Below are 21,771 nucleotides of genomic sequence, written 5' to 3' on the forward strand. Positions count from 1 at the left end.
GACAGATGCAGGAAAGACAAAATCAATTTCTTCTGAGGTGCAATCCAAAACCATATGAAGCCCAGACCAGCTATGTTCATGTGTGCCAGCCTACAGTGCATGCACATCACCAGATAGAGGCTGCATATTGTTCTGTTGTACCTGATAAATATTGTTGAACTCTGTGTGTTTGTGTGTGTATGTGTGTGTGTTTGGGTTGATGACAACTGGCAGAGTAAATGAGTGTATGTAAATTTTAGGTTTGACGTTAGGCCGTGTGTTGAATGTAAACGTGGTTCCCCAATCCATTAAAAATTTTCTGGAGGGCAGAGATAAGAACCATCCACACACACACACACACACACACACACACACACACACACACACACACACACACACACTTGCTGCAATTAATTATATTTCCCAATCTTGTTCTTTTCAGCTCTGAATCTCACTTGCCCTTAGCTGCCTTCTTGCCTCCTTGACTAATTTTCTCATTGTCTCCCATCCAACTCCCATCTTACACATGCAACACACATGCAGGCACTCCAGGGGTTAATGTGGCCCATTAGTAACCAGAGCAGGCTGTAAGTGCCGTGAAGAGGTGGGAGGGTGAAACCAAAGTGACGGAGTCCACCGCTGAAAGTGAATCCCACCTTACATGTGTTATCCGTGACATTAATATGGCTGTCATTAATCAAGGCAGTGAAACAAATACTGCTTTTATAGCTGTGATACCGCTGTGATAGCAATGCTCCTCAGGTCCTGATTCATGGCAGCCATTAATTAACAGCATACCACAAGGCTGGAAAACATCGTGCTGCGTCAAGTATGAGATGCAGTTGTTTTCAGTAAATCTTTGTTTTTTTTTTTTTAACAAGGCGTTTAGTGGTGACAAAGTGAGGGTTGGATCACTTACATATTCTGAAACATTCTGAAACAGTTATAATTGCAAAGTAAGTGGCAAGACCACCCCTGCCCCCAGCTGGTCATGCAGCAGCTCCAGCTGTGGCTAATCTGTCCCTTTCTTGTTCTGTCTACCCCGAGGGCAGAGCACTGAGGGTCAGGCGACTGATATCTGGCTTTGCTTTAACTCCACAGAAGTCCTTCAGCTTAATGAATATTATAATGAACTGCTTTCATTTCAGGGCTCTCACTGGTCAATAGTGATAGAGGGCACACACACACACACGCTCATGTGCATATACCTACAGCCACACCATGACGCGTCTGCTGCCTTATTTTGCGTCTTTGTCTCTTGGTCCTCTGCGTGACAGACAAAACCTTGCCTCCTCCACAACAGATCTCACATGGGGGCAGCACATGTGCTTATATATACACAAAGTGTCCATACCGAATAAATAAGGCAACGGTGATGAATAATAGAGGGTGGTAAAAGCAGCTTCAACCGTCCTGCTTTTGGCCAGAAATCAAGCTCTCAGATAGCACATACAAGAGTTAGACAGAGATAATGATGACATTTATATCCATTTTTTGATTAAGACAATAAAACCAGATGACAGCATTGCCTAACTAATTTTACCTTTATAGACCCATGCTGTTGTGAGTATATTTGAATAACAGAGCAGGGACAGAAAGTGGAGAAAAGAGTGAGTAAATCTTATCTCATATTAAAGGAGACAAAAAAAGTTGAAGTTGGACAATTTTAGTGTCTAGACAGTGTAAATACTTTGCTGCTGATGTTGCCTGTCAAAAAACTGTCAGCCATCACTGGAAATTGGACGCTGCTACTATTAAGATGGATTCATCTGTATGAGTAGATTTTTCCATTCAAAAACATACGTCAGTATTTTGTGAGGAAGAGCGCTGTAGCGTTTTTGAAATCTGCCCACTTAGTGTGCTTTTGAGTGTGAATAGCAGGGCAAATCTCAAAAGAATGGTGCTTTTTCAGATTTATCCACATTAATATGGTCTTAGCAGCACATCACCATGCGTCTGTGGTGCAGCAAAGAGGTCAGAGATAAAAGACAACAGGGAGGAGAGCTTGGCAGGCTTAAATGCTAGTTAGGCTGGATGAGCTAATTAGCCCTGATTTCCTCATCCTGGTTCAGACAAGGAGGAAAGCCTGGGATTACTGAGATGAGCAGTGTGTGTGTGTGTGTGTGTGTCACTGACATTGTGTCAGGCTGTTGAAACTGTTAATCAGCAGGGGGGTTTGGTTGCACTTGTATGTAAAAGTCAGCTTTAAGTCTGTTATAGAGTGTTGCTCATCAAGTAAAGGATTGCTTTGTGCAATGAGATAACTGGCCATCACTCACCCACAGCGGATGAAAAGGAGCTTAATTGTACGGCGGCCTAGCAGGGGTGCTGCTCTCCTTCGACAATCTGTGACACGGTGACCTCTTGCCCTTCACTTCCCCCATCAGCCCATTCAGCTTTTTCTTCATCTGCCATTTGTCTGTCCCTTCCCCTCACTCCAACACTTTATGCTGTTACAGCCCCGTCCCACTTCTTCTTCTTCTTAAATTTTTCTAACGCGATTGCTGCCGTGAAAACATACTAGGTAAGAGAGTCTGTAGCCAACTGGAAGCATGCATCTTAAAGCTCTCCTGTAAAAAAGAAAAAAAGATGTAATATGTAATAACCATGCAGTAGTGCTTAGGAGACACAGTCAAACATATGAACGTGCCTGCAGATCAAAACCAGCATAGACACAGGGCAGAGATTAAATCCAAAGCCCGTCGGCGTGTCCTCACCTCCTCCCTGACCTTCACTCCAGGTGTAAGATAACATACTGAGAGCTGTCTGTCACCATGACGTTGCAGGCACACTGAATAACATTTGGTGGATTTTTTTTTTTTTTATGCAGCAGTGCACACCCTCACAGCCATGTAAGCATTAAGTGGCACGGCCGACTATTCTTGACCTCACTCAAGATAGTAATTTAATTTGTGTTAGAAACAGAACAGACTGTACCAACCTGAAAAATTCCAGCACAGATTACCATGCCACACCAGCGTTTTTACCCAGTGTGGATCTTTTAATGTGATTAAAACCCCTTTACTCTCCCTACTTAGGTACACGTTAACAGACTGTTCTCATTGAAACAGACATGGGTACTCTTTGATCAGGGGCTTAGAAAAACCTGCTTCGTGCCCGTTCCTCCCCTTAACCTTTCTTTCTCTTGTCTGTATGAGCCTCTGGTTTACAGGAAAAGCTGCCTAATCAGGTAATAATACACTATCAACTTGGTAAAAGTGAGTGGCTGTGTTCCAGCAACTCTTAACTGTGCCAGTAAAGTGCACTGATGAGGTTACAGTATTGCTGCGCTTGTGTGTGTTTTGTAATACGTTAATTGCCTCTTGCTGCCCCCAGACAGTGTTGTCTGCCAGTTACTGTCATTAGTGTTTCTCTCCATTAGTGTTTGATTGGAAAAGGAAGCTGCATGGCAACGACATTTCTCACCAAAATCTGTGGATAGTGTTTCTTACAAATAGCTATTGGGAGTAGCTATTCAGACTCCATTTTTCAGCATCGTTGTGTTTGTTGATATGACTGACAGAGAAAATGAGCCTAAATTGTAATATATTATGTTGTACTTGGTTTAAATTCAGATCAACAAGCCAGGAAGGATTTACAGTCTAGTTTATTATGTCTGACCATTTCAATTTCATAGAACTCAGCTATGACAATAAAGACGTAGTCTTCGTTTTGAATCGAGCCAGGTTTGTTTCCCTGAGATGCACATCAGCATCAGACTTACAGACTTACACAGACTTACAGGAACACGCACACACAAGTGTAAACACACTCCCTGTTATTATCAAACCCTGCCTTTATATGAATCCGCAGTTTGGGTTGCCTTCCAGCTTCTTCTGTCAGCTCCTGCTATGCAGCTATATGATAATGCGGACCTGCTGTATTAGGCTGAGTGTGCACCGTGTAAGAGCCATCAAGCTTTAGTGTGCTATAAATTCTTGAAGTGATCACTGCTTGGCAGACTCTAAGCTCCCTTGCGCTATCTTGTAGCTCTAAACAAATTTGTTTTATAGCTTGAAATTCACTCCACTGTTGCTCTCCAGCTGCCAAAAAAAAAAAAAAATCCTTTTAGAAGTACAAAATGCACACAGTGAACAAATATACATTTATTTACTTACATACACTAGTTTGCATACACAGTCATTTTATTTTCGCCTCCTGCATGTAAAACATGTTTCAGGATACATTCATGTTATTTCTCTCATTAGCACTCTTTGCCCATGTGTGCTGGGACCCAGCTGCATTGAAACACACCGCCTTTGTGCGAGAACAGCTGGCTACAAAGTCATTTGGACACAGGCTTGCGCACAAAAGCACATGTGGACTAGCGCTCACACAGACACACACAGTTTCTTTTCCATGCAAGCAGAGCTGAAACAGTCTCTATTGTCAGGGAATAATTGAATGCATAAACTGTTGGGAGGGGGTGATAGTTCACAGTGTTCCAGTTATGAAAATGACTCGGTGCACCGTTGAAACTCTGCAGTGATCACCTCAATGATGACATCAGCATGTTGGAACCGAGTGCGTGTGCATTTGGAGGCCCTGGGAGTGTGTGTCTTAATTGTGTCCTGGCAGTGAGCAGACTTGGACTGCTTGGTAGCCAGCTTTGCTGTCGTCAAAAGGCAATTGCAAACCCTCCACCCGTTACTGTTTCCCTCCCCTCTCCAGTCCGCCTCCCCAGACCAGTACCAAACCAGTTCCCTTCACTGTTCACTGTTGTGCCAGCAGCTGGACTCTGAAACACTAAAGAGATGCTGTTTGGTGAATTGAATCATTGTTTCTTAGTGGTTGAGGGGTTGGCTTTGGATTGCTTCTTGTTTTTTTCCTAATCTGACTATTTTGTGTGAAGGTCCTGCATTTTATGTGTGCATTAATGTGACTTCCTCCTACTCCTTCCTTACGATCACCCACTCACTTGCCCATATTCTATACATTTTTATCTCTGTCTTTTCTTCATTCTCTGTCATACTCCAACCTTCTCTTAGATGATTTGCCGATTTGATTTCTTTTTTTTTTTTTTTCTCTTCACCCTTGCTCTTTCATGCACTCTCAAAGACTCCCTCCATCCGTAACTGCAGCCGTGTACTGGGTGTGTGAGATTGAGAGGGGAAGAGGGTGAGGGAGAAGGAAAGTAGCGGAAGAGGGTGGAGAGGAAGGCGAGGCACATAGTTGTGGCCAGCTAATTGAAAGCCAACAGTTTGGTCAGTAAAGCCCCAGCATATGGGAGTGGTGAGGAATTTGCAAGTCTCTGGTTTTGTGTGAATGCGAAGCAGAGATAGATCATACATGTGCCAGTCTTTCTGTCTGTTGCCATGTAGACTGATAGATTGAAAGGTTGGTGTGTGTGTGTGTGTGTTTGTGTTTGGCTGGCTGTCTGCTTTTTGTGTGTGAGACAGGGAACAAGACTTTTCTCCTTTTTTTTTCCGAGTGTGTTTCACTTTTGTTGTTGTTATCCACGATGTTGGTCTCCTTTCTTCTTTCTTTTCTACCAGCCTCTGTTGACTCTTCCTCCGGCTTTTGTATTCTGCCAGTCAGCTGCAGCATCATGTTTGCTCAAAGAAAAAACAAGTTCACAGTCAGCAAAGACAAGAAGGTGGCATGATGGTTAAAGAGAGAAACCTTTAATGAAGACAGAAGGTTCTATCCCACTGTTAGAAATCCTCCTCATGACCACCTGATAGAGGAAGACAATGCACAGACAAATACTCCACTGGTATCAGCATTGATGTTGTCTGTCTGCTGTGTATGTGCATATATGTCATGGGTGGATACAGCAGGTTATTATGCACATGATGAACTGGTGTAATCTAACAAGCGCTTGTATATTCAGGCAGAGCAGATCAGAAATAATGTTGACCTGAAGCTGAAGGAAATATCAGTAGTTTTGCAGGAATAATGGCAAACTGAAATGTTTACCTGCTAATCACACTCGATAAACAGTCAGGAGATCAGCAGATGTTCATCTTGAGGGGGGTTATGAATTTTACTCAAACCCATAAATATGAATCTCATTGTAGTGTTTACTGTGTTTATCATGGATATCTTCAGGATTTCATAGCTATCCATCTAACATTTGTTGTAATGTTTAAGAGACTGATTGAAATTTCAATAGTTAAAGAAGTGCTCCTTTTTTTAGCTTCATAATCAGATGCAACATTTCACAATTTTTATTAAGAGTAAATTTGTTAATTAATTAATCAACACGTTACTCCGCCTCCTGCTCCTCTATGTGACCTTCATCCCCAGATGCTTTGACTTAATGTGGTTCTGCCCTGCAAGGCAAACTAACATTTTCATTTTGTGCGTTTTAAAGCTCGCCCTGAGGACTAACTCGTGCTGTACCTGCTGTCTGGTCTGGCTAGGGATAGAGGTCAGAGGTCAAGTTTCAGTGATCTGAACAGGAACGCTTACTCATGCAGAACAACACATCCCAAACAAACCATTACACACCATCTGCAGCGGCGTCAAATCCCCAACCAGGGTGTGTGTTTGTGTTTGCCTATGTGTGCTGCAGCGTCTGTGATCACACCATGCTGACACACAAGTGAGGATCAAAACAGACAGCCAGGCAGGGACAGAGAGGTGTTGCAGGAGGTGACCATCTGGTATCTACTGAGCTATCAAATTACCTGATGAAAGGTTACGCTGGTATTATGTATGCACTGTGTGTGACATGTAGCAGTGTGTTGGCAGTTTGTTGTTGGTTTGTGTGATTTATCTGGGACCAAGTGAAATGATTGGATTATTTCTTGCCTTTTCTTCTACTCTTTCAGCAGATGCTTAAGTCCAATATGTGCTCAGTGGGATATTTAAGATCTAGACCAAATCATAACAAATTGACAAGTGAATTTCATTTTCAGCAATTAGTGTAATCCCCAGCTTTTGCAAAGATACACTTTACACTCTCCATGTGTCCACACTGTTCTGTCTTCCAATTATTTCTGTGCTTGCCAAATTATGGAGCTTTGTGTGTTTATGTTGAACCCACCAATTCTTTACTGCCAGATCTCTTGAAAGCTCAGCACGTCAATCTTCCTGCCTCTAGCTCTTCATCCTTGCTGTCCCTGCGTCATCACCCCGCCCCACCCTGTTCTCTGTGTGACATCCTGGACTTTCTCATTCCGACTCTGGCCGTCACAGTCTTTACTTGTTTGCCTCTCTCATGCCACACAGACCTTTCACCCTGTCAGCCCTCATCTCCTCCTTTTATCTCTTTCTCCACCCTTCCTGTCCTGGTTTCTTTGACAGCACAGCCACCCCTCTGGGTCACTGTTTGATAAATGCACTCCAACCCTGTTGCTTCTCCACCTTTACTTCACCCTTTTGTTTAACTGCTGTAAGGACTGCAGCCATCATAGGCAGCCAACCTCTCTGGCGATGCCCACTGGTTTCACACCTGCCACTCTGAGGACTATACGAGAGGGAGTCACTTTCATTTGAAGGGTGCTATTCATGTGTGCCTCTGAGCAACAGTGAAAGATAATAAAAACAATATAAGTTCATTGTTTTCTTTATACTCTAGTCCTGCTTGTTTTTGTATTTATGCTGTTTGTAGTTTGCCTCACTTAACCACCTGTGATTGTTAATGTCAGGTTGTTGGTCTGTTAGCCTGACACACAGTCAGGTGCTGGGATCAGTTAGATCTAGGCTGCTTGTCTATTCTGAGATCCCCCTAAAGGAGAAGCTTGTTAATTTAGCTGCTATAAATACAAGATGTCCTCCAAGCAGTTCACTCTAATGCATGGAATTGGACTACCGTGACAGCTGTGTGTGTGTGTGTGTGTGTGTGTGTGTGTGTGTGTGTGTGTGTGTGCGCACAACATTTACTTTTTATGTTTATCTCTTTGGAATTAAAATGAATCTTTATTGTCTACCGTGGTGGAAAATTGTCTTTGGCTCTCCAACACATAGGATAACAGTTCACTAAGATAGGACAGAGATATATACAGTGTATGTAAGTATATGCGAAAGCTTTTATTCTGATGGGATATTAGATCAATACTTTCAGCATCCCAAGTCATTGGAAGAGTATTAAATGAGTTTAAAGTTTTTTTTATTGGGATATCAAAAACAATCATTTGTTCCCAGTTATAGTTGGTGTTCTGAAAAGATTATATGCATATTGCATATTTTGCATTTAAATGAAAAATATGCTAAGTATGGGCTTCGTTGTAAATTGCTATCCCAATTTTTTCTCCAATTCTCAGTTAAAATGGCTGCTTTGTTTTCTAAAACAGGCACTTGTAAGAAAAAGCCCATCAGCTCTCATCAGCAAATGCTTGACCTACAAAACTGAATCCTCCACTTGTACCTAGCAGACCATCTATGTTTATAATGCCGCTGTAATTTGGTCTCCTTTTCTTTTGTGGTCAAGAGTATAATTGCTTTTGCTTTTTAGCCAGTGAAAGTGGTTATTGTAATGGTGGGCTTATTTTTGTAGCTACACTTTGTTTGGCAGTCACAGAGCAAATTTTACATGTCTCTTAAGTGATCATTATCATTATATCAGTATAAATACACTCAATCATGCTGTGTATGATTGTTCTTCATTCCAGTAAGGTTTCAAAGGAATAATGTGCTTGTAATCACCTCAAGCCATTTTTTTTAAATGCCATTGCATGTTATTGTTGCAAGAAATACTGTAATGCCTGTCAGACTTTCACTGACAATGTTTAAAGGTTTCGGTGGTTTGGTTTGGAAGCAGAATAGTAGGATCATATGTGCAATTTACAGCTACTAGTCCAGCTTTCACCGCTATGGAGAAATATTGCGGTTGAACCTGGACAAGTGCAAATACTCAATAATCAAGAGTAATAATAATCTAGAATTGCATGAAACCTCATTTTGTAGTTCACGGTGTTCAAGCAAGAATCTTTGTCCAAAAGTCCAAACCACATTCATCCCTCTCCCACTGGGCCTGTTCTGAACAAAGAGAGACTGAGAGAGAGGTTGGTAAAGAAGAGGAGGGAGAGGGTGTGAGGAGGTATAGAAAGACAAGCTGATTGAAGACAGTGAAGTGAAATGATTGGAACACAAAAGAAGGCTGAAGAAAATGAGCAATGAAAGTATAACAGCTTAAATCAGAAGAACAGAAAATACCTGAGAATCAGGCAAAGAGAGAGAGGTATGTATGAGAAATATTGAATGAGAGGAGGGGAGCATGCGTTTATCAGGTAGATGAAGGGGTGTGAGAAGAAGGGCGACAGGAGCATTAGAGATTATTTGTGGGGGACAGTGTGAAATTGCAAATGTTTCACACAGAACATGCACACACACACGCACGTGCGCCAGCCAGATGTTACCATTTGTTCCTTCAATCATAAAAACATGGTGAAGTTAATATTTTCCTCCTTTGTTTGAGCAGATCTTTAAAGAAGATCTCACTGATCAGTAATCCCTGGATTTATCTGCATTGATTTGTTCATGACTCAGGGCTTTTAGCTTGAAAAGGAGCACTGGCAGGTACGCTCAAGGTCAACACAGCTTTGCTTTCTCTTGTTCTTTGTTTGATTCCTGAATCCGTTTGTGCATACAGGATTTTTACTCTGCTGACAGAGTGAAGAGAGGCTTAGAGGTTTGTTTAAATTTCTGGAGAGCATCACAAGAGACACAGTTGGACAGTTTAGGACTGAGGAACCTTTAGCTTCTGCATGTTCGCGCGCGCACATGTGCGCACACACTTTTGTGCACTCCTGCCTCAGTGTAAAGAGTCTTTAAATTCTGCAGAACTCGCCAAGTGTGTATGTGGGTATTTGTATATGTCTGGGGCTTCTCATTTGGGCAGCAGACATTCAACGTCTGACAGCCACATTATTTAATTTCTCCCTCAGGATGCATCTCCCTCTGAGTGCGTTTGTGTGTGTGTGTCTAGTGAATAAGTTTGCATTAAGCGATTCAGCATCTATGTGTCTGCTCAGCTGAGAGTGGGCTTGTTGGTGAGAGGCCAAAAGGGCATGTGTTGGAGTGTTATCGGTCCCACCTCTCGCACAGACACACCCCAGTGAACACAAACTACAAATAGCTTTCAGGGACAAAACTTAATCATTTATCTACAACAGATGTGGAATTTACTGCCCTTATATACTTTGGTTCTTCCTTCTATCTGCCTCACTCTCAGGGTAGTTATTGCGTTTCTCTAACTTTTCACATTCCATTTCTTTTGAATTTGCTATCTATCATTTAATCCTCAATTCTGACCCTGAACCCTCTCCCTTTGCTTTCCATGGCCCTTGCAGGACAGTGACATTCAGAAGAAGATTGACCATGAGATCCGGATGCGTGATGGTGCCTGCAAGCTGCTGGCTGCCTGCTCCCAGAGAGACCAGGCGCTGGAGGCAGCCAAGAGCCTACAGACCTGCAGCACTCGTATCATGGCCTACATGTCTGAGCTGCAGAGGATGAAGGAAGCTCAGGTCATGCAGAAGGCCACACGGAGGTCTTCGGATGCAGGGCCATTGGATGACAGACTCCCATGCAAAGGGAAAGTGGCAATCTCAGGCAAGTGACAGACAGAGATGTGTATTTATGAAAAGGAGATGACTGGAGGCAAACTGGAAGCAGCATTTTCTTAGCGCTTTGGTTGGCAAAATAATTAGCAAACACCAAGAACAGGAGAAGGAGAAGCTCTTCGGCATCTGCTTAGTGTTTTCATTTGATGCAGAATTGCTCTTGCCAGGTACATTGTGTACCCTTCCCTCTTTAGTGGCCGCTGGGAATGTGGTGACTTGCAGGTACTGTTTATCACAATATGACAGAGGGCAGTCAGATGAATGATTATGAAGCTACTCTGTTTGTATCACAAACGCACCGCAGAGAGATAATTCATGCCAGGGAATAAGTTGAGAGGGGTCAAACGTTTTGTTTTTTGTATTCTTTTTTTTTTTTTTCCAAACAGCACTTGTTTTACTTGTGTTTGTAACATGATGATAAATCAGACGCATAAATACAAATGTGTTATTGGACTGGTAGTGGGTGTGAATGCGTATGGAAGTGTTTGTGTGTGGGGATGGGTAGATGTTCACTGGGGCACATTTCTGGTACCCAGTGAGGGCACATGCTACACACACACACCACAGTTGGCTGTGGACAGTTCAACCAGTAACTGAAAGCAGCATGTGCAGGAAGACAAAGACACACACATATTGAGTAGACATTTGTGGTCCAATTGTTTGTCTTTTGTCGTTACAGATCTTCGTATCCCCCTCATGTGGAAAGACACAGAGTACTTCAAGAACAAAGGCGGTGAGGACCCTCCTCTGTATGCATGTGAAAAAATCCACTGCTGGCTTATTAATGATGTATGCCTGTTACTTTTATTAATGATTTGCTTCTAAGAGAGGTCATATATGTCCTCACACAGCAAGAACAGGGCAAATTCAAAGATGGTGGATTTGTGTTTAAGCTTTTGAGAAGTCATATGACTTGAGTGTGGGATTCCTTGTGACCATAGAACAAAAATCATATTTTCATCACTGGCTTCAGGGTGAAGCACAGATGTGGATTTGTTTCATACATTTAAAAACAAAATGTGCCGAACTAAGAGACTCCCACTGATCTGTACCAACAAGGCTATTGAGCTGACATGCTTTTCCTCAGTTCCCATTACTGACCATTACAATCTGTGGCTGCCTCCCAGATATCCTTCTGTTTTTCTTTTCTTTCTTTTTTTCCAGATCTGCGATCCAAGTGCATTGATCTGTGCTAGGCAAACTGGCATTCCAGACGACATATATCGATTAAATTCTTTTGAAATGTTAAAGAATCGATTTTCATAGTTATTTGGAAACTGTACATTGAATTTAAGCAATGGATGTGTGTTTGGGTTTTTTTTTTTAGCACTTCAGACACGTTCAACGTTAGTCGATTCAGTCTGCCTGTCTGTGATGTCATCAGCACGCGCCAACAGCAGCGCAAACTCAGAACGGCAACAAAACGCAGCATGGCGGAGGAGATGACGAGAAAGAAATTTACAAGCCATCTTTTTGATCCTGTGTGTGGAAACATTTTTGCTTTTGCAAACACGGGGGTGTTCTAAATCAGTCGGACGCTGTTTGTAGAATATATAGAAGCCAAATAAAAAACCGCAGAAACACGACAAATCTCTCCAACCATCTACTAAGGGGCCATGGGATTAAACAAAATGCCCACAGTCCAGACACCTCTCCTGAAGAAATGTTGGTTGAAGCGGATTTGGAGACTGCTGGTCTAGTCTTTTGTCTGGGAGGTATAATCTCTCATCTGTACAAAACATATTTTAGACGGACATAATAAACAGTGTGGGTCCGGTCTGTGGAGGTCAGTGGGCAGTCCGGTCTCTGCTGGTTGTGCTGTGTGTTACCTTGTGTTGCTGTCTCTACTATTCACCTTGATTAATAGACTGTCCTGTTTGCTACATGTCTAGTTCCTCCTCTGCCTCCTTTTATGATAATGCTTCTTGTCATAGATTCAGGAAGACAGCAAAATGGAGGTGAGAATTAGTGAGTTAGAGTCACGGCTCCGCACTTTAGCTAGCTCATCTTATGCTAGTGTAGCTAGCTACAAAGCTAATTCTGTTTCACCTTAGCTTGGCTTGTTGGCGCTGGTAACCATGGTAACTAGCAGTCCAGGCTAATTTCGCCCACACAGACGAGAAGTTGAACACATGGACCGGCTTTATTCATCTCCTTTCTTCCCTCCAACATCATACTGACTATAAAGCTTACAGCGGCTACAGCTGGCGTTACTTCTCACACCATTCACCGGAGAGAGGGACAAACACGCTTCTCTGCAAACGTACACACAACACAACACAACACGGCTACGTGCTGACTACGTCGCACATTACCCATAAGGCCACCTGCTTAAAGGGGAACGCTCAGGCCGGTCACACTGCGCAGCGGCCATGGGACAAGTGAATGAGAGACTCAGGACAGGAGATCCAGAGTCGGATCCCCTGAAGTGGAGCTGTGTGGACATTAACTGGTGTTTTAGCACAATATCTCATGTGCCACAAGTATCAACATACATTTCAATATAGCTCCCCATTGCTGAGCCTATGATGTGTGTCTATCATGCACACAGACAGCACACACAAGGACCGGGGCATTACTGGTTAAGGTTTTTTGTGTGTGTGCAGAAAGACAGATCTGTATTCAGCTGTGAGTGATGAGGAGTTGGACCGTGTTGTAAGTGATGTCCACAGAAGACATCCAAACTCTGGCTACAAGCTAATGCGTGTTCATACGGCCACTATGTATAATGTAGAATGAGCCGATCGGATGAGCATTATACATCGTAGCCATATTCTTACCTGGAACACACAGAGAGGTGTGTGTGTTACAAAAACTATTACAATTAAAAACAATGAACTAGTAATGTTAGACTAGTGTAAAAGTAGCGAGTAACGAAAGCATCAATAGAAATGTAGTGAAGTGAAAGTAAAAGTATCCCCCCAAAATAATACTCAAGTAAAGTACAGATACTCAAAAACTGTACTTCAGTACAATACTCAAGTAAATTTACTTTGTTACTGTCCACCCCTGCTGATTGGTGAACTCAACTGACTGCTCGAACCGGTCAACAATTTTAATGTTGATCTTTTTTTAATCGCAGTCCAACGACAATGTGCCTGAGTACTTTAAGCCCTGTACAACAGGGATCTCTGAAACTTCACCTGCACTGTCGAGTATGCAGGTATTTATTTCAGAGTCACACTGGTTGAATTTTTGGCGAAAAAGTTACTGAATGGATTTCAAGTCACTGTGTGGATCAAATATCGAATCGCTCTAAATGAACCAAGATCGTCCTTGAATCAAATCAGCAACCATGAATCGTGATTCGAATAGTTGTTAAAGTGAATCGTTACACCCCTAGTACAAGCACACTAAACCGGGCTATTATTATCAGTCAGGCAGAGAATACTGGAAGGCAGCACAAAAAAAAAAATCTGACATTGTGCTTTTAAGGAATGCCCCTAGTCTTTCATCCTGGCAAATAAAACTGTGAACCCAGTCATGCCAACACACTGAAAATCTTGCAGCAGTTTTATTTATATTGACTGCTTTCCATTCCACCTCCTCTTGATAGAGTCAATGCATGTTAACCTCCGTGCAGTCATTATACCACTCTCAGTGCTCATTCTCTCCCTTGGCAACTTGAATGGAATTAATCTGAATCGCCTGCGCATATAAATGAACTCAAGAGACAGGTAGTAGACTTTAACAAAGTGTAATGAGGCTGTTAGTCAAGGTCATTAAGCACACCAAGACATAAACTAAGCCCAGGAGGCAAAGGGGAGTTAACCATGTTCCTTTCTCACGTGCCCAGTCATATTTTAAGTGTGTTGAGCTACTACTTTGGAATAATAAATCTGAATATTAAGTGTCAATAGGGCATTGACCGGGAAGCACATACAGTGTGATCCACCCAAAGCCATTGGAGTATAGGTCACTGGAAAGAGGAACAAACCATCTCTCCCAGCTTTTTCTGTGCTATATTTCTTACATGCAATTCTCACTCTTATTATGGACTGGCCGTTACAACACTAAAAGACCATTAGAGCAGAGAAAAAGTTGGCTGATGGAAAGGTTTGAACAGCTCTCTGACCTCTGATTTCAACACTATTGAACTAAGTGTTTGGTTGCAAGTGTGGTGGTTTGGAGCAGAAAATTCATCTTCAAGTCATGCAAATGAATGAAAACTCTTATGATGGCCCAAGTTTGTGATTTTTTTTTTTTTTTTTGTCTCTCTTCCCTTCTGCAATTTCATGTTGTCCTGTCATAGAGCTTCACAGGTGTGCAGTCTTCTGCCTGCTGCAGCTGGGTGGAGAGATCTTCGACACAGACATGGTGATTGTGGACCGGACACTCACTGATATTTGCTTTGACAACACCATTGTTTTGTAAGTCATCTGTTGTCCTGTAAGACCACCCAAAAAGATTCACCTACAAGCGGAATGACACTGATATAGTAACACTTGTCTTGTGTGAACCTTCTCGCAGTGGTGAAGCTGGCCCAGGTTTTGAGCTCCGTGTTGAGCTGTACAGCTGCTGTTCGGAGGATGATTACTCAGCAGGGAGCACGCCGAGAAAGCTAGCCAGTAAACTGAGCTCCTCTCTGGGCCGATCAGCTGGGAAAAAGCTCCGGGCAGCCATGGAGCCTGGACCATGCAGTCCTGTCAGCAATGGAGGGGCAGCTCCTCTCCTGCTGCCAGTACCCTCTGTACCGTAAGTTTATTTAACTTTCATTTTTTACCGGTTAGATTGAATAGAGGGGGGAAGTATGTATCTCACTATCTCTCAGAACACATGTGGGCATATTTATTTAGACCGTTTTTCACTGTAGGCATGCATACTTGAACACCAAATCAATTTCTCTCCCCTCACTTGTGTTTTGACAGAGGCCCAAAGTACCATCTCTTAGCTCATACCACCCTGTCACTGTCACACGTCCAGGACAGCTTTCGCACACATGACCTCACCATCTCAGGCAACGGTGAGTGGCAACCTCCACCAATCTGTCTCACCATTCACCATTTTTCTTTCTCAGCCAAATCAGCCATCTGTCAGGGTTTTTTTATGTTATTTCTAATGCAGATAGTCCTTTACCTCCTTATCTTCTCTTTCTGTCTCCATTTTCTCTGACGGACAGCCATTGTCAAGGTCATAGTAATAAAGACTGTGCTTGTGAGGTGACTGTTGTGTAACGCTGTAATGATGTGGGCTAACAAGGGCCCAGACCCTCCGACAGACAGGCCCCTAGTGTTTTATTCATTGGCCCTTCAGCCTGCTGTAAAATTTCATTAGCACACTTCATGACTCTCCCTGCAGCTGCCAGTCTTTTACACCCCTGTGCCTTGTTTTTGTTTAAAATGGGGTGGGGGACCATGTGACATGTGGATGAAGTCTGTGTCTATTTGTGTGTCCCTGTTCAGGTATGAATTTTGATTATTATGAGGGAATATTTTAATTTATTGATGGTGTTTATTTTTTCCCATCTGTGTTTCCCTCCTCGCAGAAGAATGTTCATACTGGCTTCCACTTTACGGCAGTATGTGTTGCCGCCTCGCAGCTCAACCTCAATGTATGACCCAACAGATGATGAGTGGATGCCTCAAAGTTAAGGTGAGTTGGCAGGTGTGTGTGCTGCACTGATGGGAGAACTCGGGTTTCTTCAGTAGCCTTTAGCCTTTGTACTGGCTTTTTTTTTTTGTCCTTTTCTCCCCCTCCACCTACCTCCTTTTGATACCATCTGTCTTTGTGTTTCTTTCCCTTTCTCTTACTGCACACATAATCGATCTTTTTGTCCTGCAGCAGTGTGGAGGTGACCCTCAGAGTTGGACAAAAGTGTACGCTGTCCTGAAAGGATCAAGCCTTTTCTGTTACCATCAGCAAGAAGATTTGGAGGCCAACATTGAACCAGCTTTCACAATTGCAGTCAATAAGGTCAGGAGAGGAATTGCATGGAAAAACACAAATGATTTGGGATGTAGTAAGAACTCTCCAGACACTCATCCAGTCTTATAGAAACATACTGTTGTGTTTGGTAACACCTAAGGTATCAACAGCATAGTTGCTAAGGCTTGTGGATTTCTGCCATCTTGAATCTTAAGCCAGCTGGTCAGTTCTATGCCAGAAAAGTAAACAAGTAATGGGATTTTCTTTCAATAACTAAGATGCCCTTGAGCAGGACTCTTGGGGCACTTAACTGTCAGCTACCCAAATAAGAATCTGTAGTTCTGCTGTTGAATCAAAAAAAGAGGAGATATACCTGGATCTTAAAATTAAATGTTTAATATTTTCAAATCGATAAAGCAAACAAACAATAAAACAGAAAATCTGAACCATCTAATCAGGAATTACATTACTCTCCATCCCTCTACTTTTTTCAGACACCAAAGTGAAGAACGGTCAGTCAGTCAGGTCATCAGTCGTCTTATTTCCTCTCTCAGCGTTGATGCCTGTGGTGCTTCTCATTCTTTCCATTGTGACTCACTGAGTCTTTTGAATCCTCTCGCCCTGAGCACACAGCTGGCCCAAAGCCAAGTGAGTTAGATCACATCAGGTCTATGCTCCTTGTTAGTCAGCTGTCTGGCTCTCCTGAGAGAGGTGGAGCAGGAGGAGGATGGAGCACAGTGTAAGATGATGGAGGGATGGATCACCACTGCCATCTAGTGGTCCCAAAAAGGCTTAGACACATCTGCAGTAGAATGAAGTGTTGGGAATTTCGATGTCTGTACCTTTTGTTGGATAATTGCTTAAGGGAAATGGCCTGGAAGGGCGTTAATCACTGGCTTTATTGGTAAGGGTTTATATTTAGTGAGGGCTTCCAATTACAATTGCTATAATATGACAACTTGTTGCAGCACTTTTTTTTTCATGTTAAAGTATAGCCAATTATTTCCTGATTGCACTCATTTTGTGGCAGATGATTGAATTCTTTGTTGTTGCTGTGTTTCAGGAGACTAGAATACGTGCTTCAGAGAAAGACCCTCAAAGTAAAGTTCAGAATATATGTATCAGCAACCAGTATGGAGGGGAGGAGGTCACACACACTTTGACCACAGACAGCCGCGAGGACACACATCGGTGGATGGAGGCCTTTTGGCAACATTTCTATGATATGAGTGCGTGTTTGCTTTAACACAGATAGTGCATGATTATGTTTAGAGCCTCTCACATAGTTACCATCGCCAGCTGCTTCAAAGGTGTAAAATATTAATATCTATCTACCAATTAGTTTGTTGATGGCGACTTTTTGTGTCCAACATACAGGCCAGTGGAAACAATGCTGTGATGACTTAATGAAAATTGAACTACCATCACCACGGAAACCGGCTCCTGTCATGCCAAAACAGGGCTCTCTCTACCACGAAATGGGTAAGCCCTCCTGCTGATTAAACGTAGTCAAACTTGAAACTATGAAGGACAATTAAAAGAAGGCAGGGAAAGAAAGCACTGTCTGCACTGCATGTGACTGTGTGTAGCTTTAATTCCTTGGGTCCTTGTGCACGAGAGATGCTGTAACAATTAAAATTTCCTTTCCAATATCTCAAACTCACACTCTGCTTCACTTCACTGTACTGTAGCTAGAATTAGTCCTATCTCTGACACGCTGACTTACTCTCTGTCTTCTGTTTTTCTGTTCCTCTTTATCCTTTTCAATTTCCCTTGTCCGTCCTCAATCCATCATTTCTTGGCTTTGTCTCATTCGTCCCTATTCATTATTTCCCTGTGTCCTCATACATCACTTACGATCAACACCACATATATCATCAACTTTCACCATTCATTTTTAATGGGCGAATTCTGTTTATCCTTGAATTATTTTTTTTTTCCCCACTCAATCACACACACACACACACACACACACACACACACACACACACACATCAACCCTTTCAATCAATTTCTGTCGCAAACATGAAAACATAAAAAACTGAATCCACCTGTTTGCACAACTCCTACCCAATCAACCCCATTCTCTCTCACCATCTTCCCTCTCGGTTTTCCTAACTCCCCTGGCAGCCCCTCTTGCCACACCCTCTTGTGAGGGTCTTCTGCTGCAGGATAACGCTGTGTCTGCTGAGATTCGTGCTCTGCTCTCATCCTATTACAACGACAGGTGAAGTAACAGGATTAGGGTTCCATGTAAATTATTATATTATATTCAGCTGCATCTAAATGATAGTTATGAATTGACAAGTGAAAAAAAGATAAGACGGGACTTTCTCTTATCATGAATTGAACCATTAAATAAACAAGTCTTTAAGTTATATGTCTCCTATATGCTAGGAGTTTAAAATCCAGCCCTCTAAATCCTCTTTTCGCGCAATGAATTTAAGTGTATATTTGAAAATGCAATTTTATGGCTTCAAAGTATTCCCAGTTTTTGTATTAAAACTATCCTTATCACTGGCTCCTTGAAAAAAGATGAAGAGACAACATTTAAATGGTAGGGCAAGATTACCACAGCCCTTGTGCAAATGGTAAGAACCCCATTAGTTGTTGGAGAGATACTAATTAAAGATTTAACCCAGAAGCTACAGTTAAAATTTGTCAGAATAAAAAAAAGAAAAGTCAGCCTCATTCTTAACTCCACAGCAGGAAAATGATGTTTTGTGCTGCACTTCACCTGCAGTTATTGAGTCATCTGATGACCTCAGCACCACTGTGTCAGACATCCTGGCCCGGAGGTTGCAGGAGTTGGAGCTCCGCAGCCAGCTGGGCACCTCTCCCACGTGGATGTCTGTGTTTGAGGAGAACAACCCCAAAAGCGCTGGCCGCCCTCGTCCCTGTGCTTCTCGTCTGTCTGCCCACAGCCCCTGCACCCATCACCGACTGCACCGGAGCCCTGTGAGCCCTCATCGCTGTCCGCAGCCTGGCCTGCTGTCCTCAGATGCAAGTCTGACTTCAGACAGCGACAGCCACTGCAGCACCAGTCCCTGTTCTCAGCACCACGGTTGGCCAGAGCCTTCTTCAAACTTCTCTCTCCTGTCGTCTTCCCCCTCCCGCCTGAGGCCTCGCACTCTCTCGCTGGATGCAAAGCTCAGCACTCTTCGAGGGAGGGGGTATGGAGGAGGAGGGACCTACCAGTGCCCCTGTCCGCCTTCTTCCTCCTCGCTGCTCGGCCCAATCCCTGTTTCCTCTCGTTCGCCTCAATCACAGCACAGCACACAGACAACTCTCTCCTGCTCCAGCTCCACCTCCAGCAACAGCTCCAGCAACAGTGAAGGCAGCCACAGCCCTGAGTCATCTGATGGAGTCCCCTTCTCGAGGCCCTCCCCGGCTCGACGGAGTCTCAGGAACCTCAGGGCCAAACTTGATCCTCGCAACTGGCTCCAGAGTCAGGTGTGAGCTTGTTTTCCTGGCAGACATTTTATGCTGACCTAAAAGCAACAGTGCTCATTAAACCATGGTTTGACTGGCTTAATGCATGTGAACCCACTGCAGGCTATCCGCTAAGCCATATGCAAGGCTTCGAGGGGGATGAGCTGCTTTAGCCTGTATCCTGGTGGGGGAGTGGATCACAGACCCCCCCTGGGGCAAACTGGAATGTCTTCTAACAAAAAGACAGGTGACAATCACTGCAGGCGACTCTGCACTTTGTTGGATTGTTATAGCTTTTAGGACAGTCCAAAATAAATTGGGAGGTACTCTGCTTGCTTGAGAAATTAAGGTTTAATTCTAAGCGATGCTAAGAGCTAAGGACTTGGTCTGATAAAGACAGCAGACTCTCTTTGGAATCTAATTCTGAAACTGGAAATGGTTTTTGTTTTGTCCACTGCACCAGCCATTTTGGCCACTCAAACATTGTCTCAAGGTCATCTCTTTTAATGCGCTCTCAGTGTTTTGACTGGATGATTCTGATCTGTATTTGATGAACAAAGATTTGCAGTGGTTTTGTTATGAAAGCCAGCTGTTGAAAGATGAACATGCAAGATGAACATTAATGTATGAATCACTCATGGGTTTTCGAATGTAAACTGTTGAGTGCAGAAAGAAGGTTGATATTTGTTGCCTGTACTGTGATATCTACTTCAGTCTACTTTTCTAATCATTCACACACAACACATGGTCTTTGTGGTTCTCCTAAAATTACTATGCACCATTTTTTTTGGCATGATTCAAATTACAGTTAAAATGGTGAACTACTACTTTCAACAATGAATCTGGTGAAAGCTTAACTTAATGCAAGTGCTCATATTTACTGTACTGGTTATTACTGTGATCCTTTTAGGGTAAAAATTGTGGTCTTTATTATACATTTATCTGCACACTATTGACAGGTTGTAGTCTGAACTGAGTGAAAGAGCCTAACTTACATGAACAAACCTTAGAATAAACAGAAATTAACCAAAGCTATTTAAAATGTTATTGAAAAGCCAAGCCATACTTAGAATTCTGCTACACTGCCTTGTGGCAGTTTTGTAGGACTTCATTTAATAGTGATTCCTGCTTATGAAAAATCCAATTAAATGTGAAACGTCCACTTAACTATTATTATGCAACACCGCAACAACTCTTAGAAACGATTTTATGGTGGCTGTATGTTAGAAAACTATCTATGAAACTTAATACTCACATAAAACAAATTGCGTTGTGATAGTCAGAACATAATTTAAATAGTTTGTTTACACTGCCACCATTTTTTTTATGTAAGCTGTTGCCATTTAGACATTCACAGTGTTTTTTCTTATCACAACAAAACAGAATGAAGTCTTGTTACAGAGTCAGTGTCTGTGTCGGTGCAGTAAAACCTGTTCTTCTGTCTCTGATGTTTACTGTGGACTTTGGTAACAGTTTCGCTCTCTTGGCTCAGAGCTCCGGCAAGAATTTTTACTAAGATTTAAAACTGTCAAATGCTTGAAAAACAGCATTTGTTACTGTAAATTAATTTTTATAAGTTAACAAATAAACCTCCTTTGTCTTTTGTTACATCATTGATTTTGTTATAAATGCAGCTATATTGATACCTAATTATCATATTGTTAACAGATGATGTGCAGATCTTTAACTGTTAATAGATAACATTGAATGTTATAACCTTGCAAGAGTTTCTATTGTTAGCAGGATTTATGTTCTGCATGTACGCCGTCCTAGAAGGTGAACATAAAATGAGAAATGTGGAAACCTTGTGTTTAAATTACATTAATTATAATAAATGTTTTATCAACTCATTGTTCTATCCTATATGTATTTTTTTTTTGCCACTTGAACTATAATGTTATGATTATTATACATAATTTGGCATTGCTTGATGCACATTTCGCCATTTCTAACATCTTTTTTTATAATTTCTTATTGTGACTCT

At 42.4% G+C, this 21,771-nt stretch overlaps 1 protein-coding gene across 5 annotated transcripts in view; it reads left to right on the top strand.

The window, feature by feature from the left end:
- The window catches only part of rtkna (rhotekin a), a 51,683-nt gene extending 30,061 nt beyond the window's left edge, over positions 1-21,622 (top strand). For 2 of the 5 annotated variants that reach the window (XM_029511605.1, XM_029511607.1), the window contains exons 2-11: positions 10,218-10,479; positions 11,170-11,223; positions 14,743-14,860; positions 14,961-15,185; positions 15,359-15,453; positions 15,976-16,082; positions 16,272-16,403; positions 17,419-17,584; positions 17,733-17,837; positions 19,099-21,622. In XM_029511605.1, the coding sequence (XP_029367465.1) occupies positions 10,218-10,479; positions 11,170-11,223; positions 14,743-14,860; positions 14,961-15,185; positions 15,359-15,453; positions 15,976-16,082; positions 16,272-16,403; positions 17,419-17,584; positions 17,733-17,837; positions 19,099-19,814 (1,980 nt within the window). In that variant the 3' untranslated portion in view covers positions 19,815-21,622. Of the gene's footprint in view, positions 1-10,217; positions 10,480-11,169; positions 11,224-14,742; positions 14,861-14,960; positions 15,186-15,358; positions 15,454-15,975; positions 16,083-16,271; positions 16,404-17,418; positions 17,585-17,732; positions 17,838-18,443; positions 19,036-19,098 lie in introns of those variants that run through there. The other 3 variants (XM_029511608.1, XM_029511606.1, XM_029511609.1) reach the window with 3 other exon arrangements.
- Positions 21,623-21,771: the final 149 nt, after the last annotated feature.

This window comes from Echeneis naucrates, chromosome 9, assembly GCF_900963305.1.
Source record: "Echeneis naucrates chromosome 9, fEcheNa1.1, whole genome shotgun sequence".
NCBI classification, from domain to species: domain Eukaryota; kingdom Metazoa; phylum Chordata; class Actinopteri; order Carangiformes; family Echeneidae; genus Echeneis; species Echeneis naucrates.